At 54.5% G+C, this 11,266-nt stretch overlaps 1 protein-coding gene across 5 annotated transcripts in view; it reads left to right on the top strand.

Annotated features, from left to right (window-relative positions):
• The window catches only part of PAX2 (paired box 2), an 80,345-nt gene that overhangs the window by 3,042 nt on the left and 66,037 nt on the right, over window positions 1-11,266 (top strand). For 4 of the 5 annotated variants that reach the window (XM_007470350.1, XM_007470347.1, XM_007470346.1 and 1 more), the window contains exons 2-3: window positions 618-786; window positions 1,530-1,727. In XM_007470350.1, coding sequence (XP_007470412.1) covers window positions 618-786; window positions 1,530-1,727 — 367 coding nt within the window. The remainder of the gene's footprint in view (window positions 1-617; window positions 787-1,529; window positions 1,728-11,266) is intronic. The other variant, XM_007470348.1, reaches the window with a different exon arrangement.

Here is an 11,266-nt window from a genome sequence, read left to right on the forward strand (position 1 = left end):
AAAGAGGCAGGAAAACTCTAACTCCAATTAAAAATAAATACAAGGAAAGAGGTAGGGAGCAAAAGGGGGGATGTCAGGGACTTAGGCCCTCTCTGTGCTTGGAGTCCTTAAGTACAGAGTCAACCAGACCCAAACACCCCAGAATCATCCGCCTCCAAGCAGGCTCCTACAACTCCCTCTTGCCTGCGGCTCAGGCGGGATTCCGCACCGCTCCGGTTCCGTCCTCCGCCCAGCCCTTCCTGTCCTCTCTTCCCTACATTCTTTCCTGCTGGCATTAATTCCCACTGTGCTGTTTTTCTCCCCCTCTTCCCTTTTTTTCCCTCTCGCCCTGCTTCCCCATTCCTTCCCTTACTTTCTCCCTGGCGTAGCACCGGTCTTAGAGCCGTTCTTTCCCAGCCCTCCGCCCAGCATCTGCGCTTCCGCGTTTCTGCAGCTCCACAGATTCCAGTCCCTAATCCTCTGCATAGTGGTCGGCGGCCTTCGTTCTCCCACGAGTCCGGGAACATGCCCTTCTGCCCTGCCTGCTCCCTTTGCACGTCCTGGGTCGCGGACCCTGACTAATGGCTGGTCCCTACTGTGTGTGGGGTTTTTTTTTTTTTTTTCTTGTCTCTCCCCAGCAGGGCACGGGGGTGTGAACCAGCTTGGGGGGGTGTTTGTGAATGGCAGGCCCCTGCCCGACGTGGTGAGGCAGCGCATCGTGGAGCTGGCCCACCAGGGTGTGCGGCCCTGCGACATCTCCCGGCAGCTGCGGGTCAGCCACGGCTGTGTCAGCAAAATCCTGGGCAGGTGAGGGCCTCGGAGCTGCCCCTGGTAGATGCCCTGTCTCCTTCCCTGTTTGGCTAGCCCTGGGTCTCCAGCCGAGGGCTTGGCTAAGTCGAGGTTGCCAGTGGGAGAGGGAGGTTCCTGACTGGGGCTATGTGGAGAGCTGCTTCTTTTGGAGAAGGCACTCAGGTGGTGACTGTGGCCCCAGAAGCGAGGGTGGAGCAGGGCCATCCAGCACCTGCCCCACTCCAGGGTCCTCACTGGGAGATAGCCTGATTCCAGTCTTCAGAAACGGAAGGACAGCTCTTCCCTTTGGAAGGGAGGGTTGGAGGAATAGGGTGGAAGGTAAAAATGGGTCCCTGAGAACAGAAAAATCAGCTTGGGGAGGTAGAAGTTTGGTCCTGGTTCCCATAGGGTCCCTGTGCTCTGTGGGAAAGGTCTGGAGGCCTCCAAGTGCTGTTCCCCCGGCTCTACCCAAATGAGGGGCCGGGCTTCCACTCCCAGGGGCATTGATTCCAGCTGCTATGCGTGCAGCCTTTGGTATGGCCACCTCCAGGGAGGGAGCACCCCTGGTGTCCCTCCCCTCATCCTCCACTGCGTCCCTGCCCTAGCCAAGTGGACTCTGGAAGCCGGTTCAAATACTCTGGGCCTTTTCCCTCCGTGCCACTGCCTCAGGCAGGAGAGTGGCTCAGCGGCTCCGGTGCCTGCAGCGCCCTGTCCCTGCCACCACCCGCTTCTCGCTGACCCCGCCGGTCTTCCCGGCGCAGGTACTATGAGACCGGCAGCATCAAGCCCGGAGTGATTGGCGGCTCCAAGCCCAAAGTGGCAACACCCAAAGTTGTGGACAAGATTGCTGAATACAAGCGACAGAACCCGACTATGTTCGCCTGGGAGATCCGGGACCGGCTCCTGGCGGAGGGCATCTGTGACAATGACACAGTGCCCAGCGTCTCTTCCATCAACAGGTGAGCAAGCCACGCCGGGCTGCAGGGTGGGGCTCCAGCTCCCAGCTCCTGCCCACCAGGGCTTCCCCCAGCACCGGTCTCCGTTCTTTCTTCGGCCTCTGCCTGCCCTTGCTCCTGCTCCCAGCTCCCAGGTCCTTTGGGCAGGGAGAGAGGACCTGGGAGGCAGAGAGATAGACAGACAGACAAGGCTGTCTCCAGCTCAGGGCTGGGTATTCCCTGCCAGGCTTCTCCCGCTGGCGTCCTGGAAATGAATCCAAGTGTTTGTGGTAATTAAGACTCCAAGATTACGCGCCTCGGTATCTAGAGACAATCACAGCCCACAGCCGAAGCCTTTAAAATGACCAGTGTCTATTCATCGCCTCCAAACAGACTTCCCTTTCTAAAGGCATGCTCCCTTCCGCAGGGGCGGCCGCCTGTCCTGGCTCCCCCGCCATCCCTGCTGACTCCCACAGAGCTGGCCTCCCGGGAGCCCAGGACTTGCTAGCCAGCTCCTCACAAATTTCCGGCCTGTTACCACCAGTATCCAGGCCTGCAGAGCAAACGCCAACCACTAGCCAGCCATTGGCAGGGAGTAGAGGAGCTAGACCTGGAGTGGGATGCCAGGTCAGCAGGGAGAACCCTGGACCCTGAGACTGAACCTTAGGAGATGCCTCCAACCACCTAGAGTACCTATGTCCAGGCCTAAGCCTGCACTGATGACAGGCTCAGGCACAGGGGGACAACTCAGGCTGGATTCAGCTCGACATATAGTAGCACAAGATAGTCAGTCTCCCAATCTCTGAGCCACTCCAGTGTGCTCTCTGGGACCCATGCACACTCCATGTATGTACCCCCTGCCCCCGGCCAGTGTACACATGTGGCAGGTACAGCACATAACAAGAGCACTTGGACATGGGAACCCAAGATGGCTTTCCCATCACAGAACTGTACAACCTGATGTCAGCAGAGACCCTGTGCAAATTCCAGACAGCCTTGGCCAGCTTTTCTACCCCCGCCCCACGCATTGTAGGGCAACACCCCAAATGAGAAGAAGGCTGAGGGTTTCATACCCTTGTTTTTCTTTATACTCTTCATAGGCTCATTATCAGGACAACTAATAATTCAGCTGGTGGCTTTTTCTGAAACTGGCATCACGTATCAAGGGTTTTTTTTTTTTTTCAGGTAAAATTAGCTGGTAGAATGTACCTTGGCTAAAGAAGATTCCCTCTGCCACACTCGAGCTGTAACGTACTGCAAGGCGACCCCAGAAATTATCCCAGTGTGTGCCATCTGTATTAAAATGGTTATTCAGTTATGAACAGGGTAACATAATACTGATCAGCTAATTATATACCGTCCGAAAATTCTCCAGCTCCCTGGGCCTGGCTCAGCTAGGTATTGAGAGCATAGTGGTTTGACATTCAGATACCTTCCAAAGGAGCTGGAGAAATTCTCCTGGTGGTTTGGGAGAGGAATGAGTCTTTTGCATTTAAAAGCCAGAGGAGGAAGCTGGGGAAGCTTTGGGGCTGGGGCAGGAGTGGCGGTGAGGGATGGGAAGGGGCCAAAGCATTGTCTCCTCTCAGCCTCTAGGCTGGCTACTGGTCTTGGGAGTGAGTTGGAACCGAGGTCTTGGGCGGAGAGCAGCCCTGCTGAGGAGCAGTGTTGCTGGGACTGGGTGCTGGTGTTCTGGAGAACATTTGGTAGAAATCTTGTTGTTGTGATAGGATTTGCAAGCCGGTGGAACATATCTTGACCGAACAAGATATGTTCGGTCAAAGGCAATGTGCTTCTCTTGATGTGTGGAGGATTGGAGCAATCAAGGCAGGTGTGGTGGCAGCACCCCTTGCCTAGCACTCTGTCTAGCACCCCTTCTTCCCCGCTCTCCCCAACATATACCCCTCACTGGCCGAGATGTTTTGGGAAGCTGGCTTATACAAAAGTTGGGGAATACTCTCATCCTGAAAAGCCACGGAGAGCAGGGGACATGTGACCCCAGGATCAAGCTCCAGAGGCCTTGAGGTGCACTCCCCAGAACTGAGAGAAAGTATAAGAGTGAGAGCTGCTAGTGGGATGAGAGTGGGAGAAAGGACGGCTTCAGCTTGACAGCTCTGACAGCAGCAGAATTCGCTCAACACGGAGCCCCATCACCTGAGGGGCACGGAGGCTACCTTTGGGTGTGGGAAAATAGCCATCTGTGGACAGGTGTTGCTGGAGGTGGCAAGGGAGTGGGAGGAGAATGGGGAAGCCACCGGCAGCCTGGGCAGCCAGCCCTGGGTCTGCATGTAGGCTTCCTGGCTTTTGCTTTGTCAACAAGACAGTCAGGGTACTCTGGATTTTGCTTTGGGACGGAATCCTACCGTGACTCATACTTTGGAAAGAATTCTGGGGGCTTCCCAGTGTGCTGCCGAGTCAGGACTGGAGGGATGCATCTGGGCCCGTGCCCTTAGTGTCATCCCTCGAGGTGCTTTGCTCTGAAAGGGAGGGTTTATCTGAGATGCGTTGCTTCAACCCTAAAACCTGCTAAAAGCGGGATTTCTGCTGGCGCTGCTGATGCCAGGAGCTTTGTGAAATCTCACTTGCTATAAGGAAGAGCCTACAGATTTTCCTCTGTGTAGAAAGTGTGATGCATTGGGGACCGGGTGGTTCTTGAGTTTAGCGCTTTACTGTTGGTGAGGTGCCCACTTGCGTTGGGTACTTTATAACCCTCATGGTAAGAATGTGCCCGTGCCGGCCGTTGGCAAGAAAGGAAATCCACACATGCTTATCCACCTGAGCCAAATCGTGAGGGTTTTCATCTTCTCCCCAAAACAGATGCTGTTGCCGCGCTTGAAATATACTGTTATGGTTATAACCTAAATTGCTCCTCATGCTTTAAAAATGGTTTGGGCCTTTTCTGATCCTGTCGCGATAAAGGCTTGGACATCCAGCCCGCATTCTCCATTGGCAAATCCTCATAGAAATACCTCTCTGAGCCAATGGAGTAGGTCAGAGAGGCCTCCCAACCTCACCCTCACCCCCAGAGACCACCGTCAAAAATCCGGAGGGTTGACTAGATTGCTTAGCATGTGGAGTTTATTTGAATGACTCTCAATATTGGTTTACTGATCGCTGAGCGTGGACTTGCCAGCTCTTCGGCTTGTACACCACTGCTGTAGAGGGCGGGTGTTTATAAACAGGTGACTTGAGATTGAAACCTGGTGTGGGAAATGGCCCGGAGGGGGAGGAGATGGAGGGAGATCCAAGCTGCTGAAAGGGAAACAGCCACCTAGTTACGTTGCTGAGCAATTGGCTGGGCAGGAAGGATTTTCCTGATTATATGCCAGAGTCTTCGGGTTTGTCTGTTGCTCTGGGCAGGGAATATAGCTCCTTTGAAGGCACAGGCACAAACTCCAGATACAGTCTAGGGTTACTGAAGATCCCCTGAGGGCACTGTCTTGGACTGAGCTGGCAAGGAGGCCCTGGCTCTCTTAACTTTTTCAGCCTGCCCTATACTCTTTGGGATCAAGGCACTCTCAGCTCCTAGATCCTTGGAGTGGACCCTCCCAGAGTCAATTTCCCCCCGATCACCTGCTACCCACACTCTCTCTTAGCCTGTTGGGCTCTAAGTGAGCATATTTACTCTCCTAGCAGTGGCAGCACTGGCTTCAAGAAGGCGCCAGCCCCAGGGCTGTTGAACAGCTCCGTCTCGTGTCATCTGCAGGTCTTCGTTGGAAATCTGGCACTGGGGTGACAGTGGCCTAGCTGTTCATTCAAAGGCCTTTCCAAGTAAGCTGGGAGCCACTCATCCCAGCCAAGGGAATGCTGAAGACATGTTCACGGCAGGGGTCTGTGTCCCTTTCTCAGACACAGGTTCTAGAACATTGCACATTTGACTCTTGGACCTGGCTTTGCACAAAGCTGGCCCAGAGAGGCAGCACTGCCTGCCCATCTCCATACCCTTGCAGTTGTTTGGTGGTCGGGGCTGTTGGTCTAGTGGCAAAAAGCCAAGGCAAGTTGGTAGGTTAAGAAGAAGACTTCTCCCCACAGAGGAAAGGGAAAAGTAAGGATAGAGAACTTGCTTTCTGTGGCCCTGGGCCTACTGGATCAGGCCACCTATAGTGGACAGACATGCCAGTTTCTGTCTGAAAAGCCTTGCTCACCTGTCCTTCCCCAGAGAGCACCTCCTGCTGCTGAGGCTGCCTGTCGTTAGAATAATGTGTGAAATAGTCATGACTGCTGGCCTTCTTATTTCTTAAAATGAGCTGGAGTTGTCCCCCTGAAAAGCCACTTTTGTTCCCTTAGTTATTTTAGACTTCTTGGCCAGCAATTGTATCGGTCTGTTTCCCTGCGGGCAGGCTCCGAGTGGGCGGGCAGGCCACAAAATGGCTTTCAGGTGAGAGCAATGGCTGGTTGCCCCGAGCTCTTACCTCCACTGGCAACTCTAGGAAAGAGGAAGGCAGGAGGGGGTGTCCCTAACGAAAGCTCCAGGTGGGTTTTGGAGGGTGATGCAAAGAGGAAGCAAGAGGGGAAAACCCTAAGTAAATAAATAAAGTGTGACCAACTATTCTGAGAACTCAATAAAACAATCACATCGATGTGAAGAGGCATAAATCTTGTATCTGCACAGGTAACCTACTCAATTGCTTTTATTATCACTCAGGCTGCCTCCATTTATTACCGTCCACAGTCTGGGCAAAGGAGGTTGCGTGGAGGGTGGTCTCCAGTGCAATCCTACACCCCGAGAGGCAACAATCAGCCCATACAGCCAGGGATTTCGATGGGAGCTCGGGAAGGGCCCATTTGTCTGCATGAAAACCAATCAATAACTCTGTAACCGGAGCCCTTGTCACAGGGAAATGGACAACACAACAGTTCAATACAGGGGCCACGGGGGGAATTAACCAAGTGGAGATGGGGCCAGGCAGGAGCAGCCCCTGGAGAAGGGAAACGGGGTGCCTGGAGAAGAGAATATTGGGGAGGGGGGGAGATGGGGCAATGGCTTTGTGTGCATATTGGCACAAGGTGGGAATTATTGTGCAAAGTAGATCCAGGGGACCAGAGGCACCATTGGAAGTTGGGGTGGTAGGGAGCAGTTGGGAAGTGGGCTTGTTCCAGTACCCATGGGATAGTGTGGTTGTATGTGTGATGGTGTGTGTTGTGGACAAGAATATTATGCTTCCATAGAAAGAATCGCGATAGTAGTAACTGGTGCAGAAGATGAATCAAACCCCCCTACACCAGAGCCTGCACGCTGTAAAGGGGGCTCCCTCTGAGCCCACAAAGGAGCGCCTTAAACCAGGGGCTCCATTGTCTGCCCCCAGCTCCCTAGACCTTCAGCTCCAGCTACTTTGCAACTTTGCCTCTTAAAGTTCAGGTCCGTCCTTGGCCCTTCCTCGTTGCTGCCTGGAGTTGGAATTCTGATATTAAGAGGAAACTGTATGCTGGAAAGAATTCCTTTCTCACTTCCTGTTCTTTAAAAGAGTTCAGTAAAAGGTGTGAACATGGCCACTTCTCTGAATCCCTGCTGCTTCATCTCAGCACCCCCACCCCCAGGTCAGATTCTCGAAGGGCAAGTTTCTTGCATTCAGAGTTCAGATTCATGCAGGTGAAGCTATGCCCAATGCTGCTCACCCAGCCACGTGGGTGAGCCTAGTGAAGAGAGAAGGGGCCCTGATAAATCTGAGGAGTGGGCAACAGTGTCTCACAACCGATGCCCTAATAACAAGTAAAATATTAAACGGGTGGAAAGTTAAATCGCTGTGGGTTTATCTGTCTACCACTAAACTACTGGGTTGAAATGTTTTTCTCCTGTTGAGCAAGTTATATGTTTTGGTACTCTAAAGGTGCAGCTTGAATCTATTCATGATGGTTTGTGGGCACAGAGATTGATGTCTTCAGGGTGTGTGGATTTGTGTGTGTTTGTGCCTACCTGCGTCTGCTCTTAGGTAAATGGGCTCTGAGGCCAAGAGGAGGAAAAAGAGGAAGACCTGCAGTCACAGACAAAGGCTGGACACCTTATCCTTGGGACCATCAGGTCAATCAGTGAGGCAGTCATTGGGCCCTTGGGCAGCAATAATAGGGCTGGTTGGAGCTTGAACATAATTTGGGAAAATTGGGGCCAAATTTCTTCAATTTTTATTTGCACTGTAACACTCCGTAGTCTAGTTAGGCCCCAATTAGAGGGGCTTTGCTGCAGCGATGCTGCCTTTGTGATAGAGAGCTGTGTGATCCACTGTCCATCTTCAGCTCAACACTTGAGTCCCAGCCCCGTGGGCAGAACTAGTTAGGGACCAAGTGCATGAGCAGCCAAGAAGATGGGCTTCTTCCTGCAGAGTTCTGGTGCAGTGGCCCACCAAGGGACCTGCGGGGCCCCCAGCAGGAGGCATGTCAGCAGCACTGGGACACGGTCATTGTCAGAGCTCTCCCAACGGCCAGGCCCCAGGCTCAGCCTCCAAATCCTTCCCCAGTAATCCAGGTGCCAGGGAAATAAGGAAGAAGCTGGGTGCAAGGAACACATAACTGGGAACCAGAGAAGGCTTGGACACCAGACCAAGTAGAGCATGATGGCAGAGGCAGATGCCTGTGGTCTCCTGGGGAGGGCTGGGCATACGGGAGCTGCTGAGGGTGTAGGAAACCAAAAGAGGATGACCTGGGACTGGAAAAGAAGAAGCGAGACCCTGTGTAGACCTGGGAACTCTCAGGTAGGAGGGGAAGTCATGTAGGAGGGAGACGGGAGAGGCCGTGGAGCCAGGCTCGTCTTGTAGTTTATCCTCACCAACCACAAAAATAACTGGACTCTTTCTTTCAGTTTTTGAGAGATAATATAATAAGAAGATATTTTGTGTTTTTCATGCGAGAGAGAGAGAGGCAGAGTCGTTGGCATTCTAGAGATGTTCGGGTTTGTTGTAGGCTGTAGGGGGAGGAAAGTAGTGCCCCAGAGTCCAGACTGGTGAGAATGTGTTAGTGGAGCTGCCGTGTGGCTGCAGGGCGTCGTGAGCACAGAGGCCTCCAGGACCCCGGCGGGGAAGGTTAGCAGGAGAACCTACGATGCTGAGACAGAGGTGGTGAGAACTGAACAAACAGGAGCTGGAGTGCACAGGCCCAGCCTAGAGGCACTGAGATTTCGTTTTTTAAAACTCTGTGCTGGGGCTTCCCTGGTGGTGCAGTGGTTGAGAGTCCGCCTGCCCATACAGGGGACACGGGTTCCTGCCCCGGTCCGGGAGGATCCCACATGGCGCCGGGTGTGCCCTCTTCCTGCAGAGTTCTGGTGCAGTGGCCCACCAAGGGACCTGCGGGGCCCCCAGCAGGAGGCATGTCAGCAGCACTGGGACACGGTCATTGTCAGAGCTCTCCCAACGGCCAGGCCCCAGGCTCAGCCTCCAAATCCTTCCCCAGTAATCCAGGTGCCAGGGAAATAAGGAAGAAGCTGGGTGCAAGGAACACATAACTGGGAACCAGAGAAGGCTTGGACACCAGACCAAGTAGAGCATGATGGCAGAGGCAGATGCCTGTGGTCTCCTGGGGAGGGCTGGGCATACGGGAGCTGCTGAGGGTGTAGGAAACCAAAAGAGGATGACCTGGGACTGGAAAAGAAGAAGCGAGACCCTGTGTAGACCTGGGAACTCTCAGGTAGGAGGGGAAGTCATGTAGGAGGGAGACGGGAGAGGCCGTGGAGCCAGGCTCGTCTTGTAGTTTATCCTCACCAACCACAAAAATAACTGGACTCTTTCTTTCAGTTTTTGAGAGATAATATAATAAGAAGATATTTTGTGTTTTTCATGCGAGAGAGAGAGAGGCAGAGTCGTTGGCATTCTAGAGATGTTCGGGTTTGTTGTAGGCTGTAGGGGGAGGAAAGTAGTGCCCCAGAGTCCAGACTGGTGAGAATGTGTTAGTGGAGCTGCCGTGTGGCTGCAGGGCGTCGTGAGCACAGAGGCCTCCAGGACCCCGGCGGGGAAGGTTAGCAGGAGAACCTACGATGCTGAGACAGAGGTGGTGAGAACTGAACAAACAGGAGCTGGAGTGCACAGGCCCAGCCTAGAGGCACTGAGATTTCGTTTTTTAAAACTCTGTGCTGGGGCTTCCCTGGTGGTGCAGTGGTTGAGAGTCCGCCTGCCCATACAGGGGACACGGGTTCCTGCCCCGGTCCGGGAGGATCCCACATGGCGCGGAGCGGCTGGGCCCGTGAGCCATGGCCGCTGAGCCTGCGCGTCCGGAGCCTGTGCTCCGCAACGGGAGAGGCCACAACAGTGAGAGGCCCGCGTACCACAAAAAAACAACAAAAACTCTGTGCTGGTTAAATAAAACACATCTCCAGGCCTGATTCAGTTCATGGGCCAGTGGTCTGCAGCCCCTGGTCTGTGTAACTGCCCATAACTTATCTCTCTGCTTTAGACCAGAGCAGAAATCTCAGTGCAGGTACAGGGGATGTGACATTTCCGGAGCCCCTGAGTCGAGAAGCCCCCGAGGAAGGGAAGTGGGGGTGAAGTGTAACTCCCCACAGCTAGAGGAGGGGAGGGGGAGATGCACATGGAAAGGGAAGGGCAAAAGTAAGGATGAGGAGGAAGCGTGAGGAAGGAGGTGATGAGGGTGAGAGGTGAAAAGCAGAGTCCCGGGAGCTGGGACGGGCTTGCCTGGGAACGGAGCATGTGAAAAGGTCGCAGGGAACCAGAGCTCTGGGCGGCTGGTACAGCAGGCTGGTGGGGCTGCCTCTCAGAAGGTTATTAAGGAGGAAAGGGGAGGCCAGCCAGGGAGGAGAAAGGCGGCAGAGCAAAGGAAGTGGCATGGGAGGTCGAGTCGCCAGACCTGGAGCCCACGGCCACCCGTGTCAGGCAGAGCACCGCAAGGCAGGCCGGCAGTGGATGTGGTGCTGCTGCAGTGCAGTCGCTCAAGCCTGGCGCCTGGCAGAAGGGAGAGTGGGAGAGAGGCCAAGAGGAAGGGAGGGAGGGCCCCGCTTCCTGGGTGTTCCAGGTTAGCGGCCCCTCCACCCAGGAGCCTCTGGCCACTTTGCTCCAGACTCCCTCCTCTGCCTGCCTTCAGCCTGCCATGCACTCCTCTGCAGTGAGCTCCCTCTGCAGCCATCCAGAAACAGAGGAAGCCAGAGGACGTGCCGGGTGGCTCCTGGCAGCTCCTGGTAGGAGGAGGAGAAAGGGCTGTGAGACAGGGCAGCAGGCTGCAAGAGGAATCGTACCCACGTTGTAGGCACAGTCAGGTCAGGAAATAGAAGGACTCAGAGGACTTGGAGAGGGCAGGAGGGCAAGAAGGGAGAGCAGCAGGGGCCCTGGAGCTTGAACAAATGGGAGTGAGCGCTGGGGCGGCTGCCCCTGGTCCACATTCTCCCTTGTGGCCCCAGGGTATTTGCTGGGCTGGTGAAGGAAGCCAAAGGCAACCAGGAGCCTCATGGACAGCATCTAGCCTGACAGGCCACAGAGATGGTCAGGGAGGAGGCCCTCATTCTGCCCTTTATCCTGTGACCTTTGGTTCTAATTCTAGAGGACAAGATGGTGCCCACCCCTTATGTGTGGTACCGAGAGGGGTTGGTGCCTCTGTGTTGGGAGCCTCCGTGTGGCTCTGTTTTGGGAAGA

The sequence above is a fragment of the Lipotes vexillifer genome, unplaced genomic scaffold (assembly GCF_000442215.2).
Source record: "Lipotes vexillifer unplaced genomic scaffold, Lipotes_vexillifer_v1.1 scaffold916, whole genome shotgun sequence".
Lineage (NCBI taxonomy): Eukaryota > Metazoa > Chordata > Mammalia > Artiodactyla > Lipotidae > Lipotes > Lipotes vexillifer.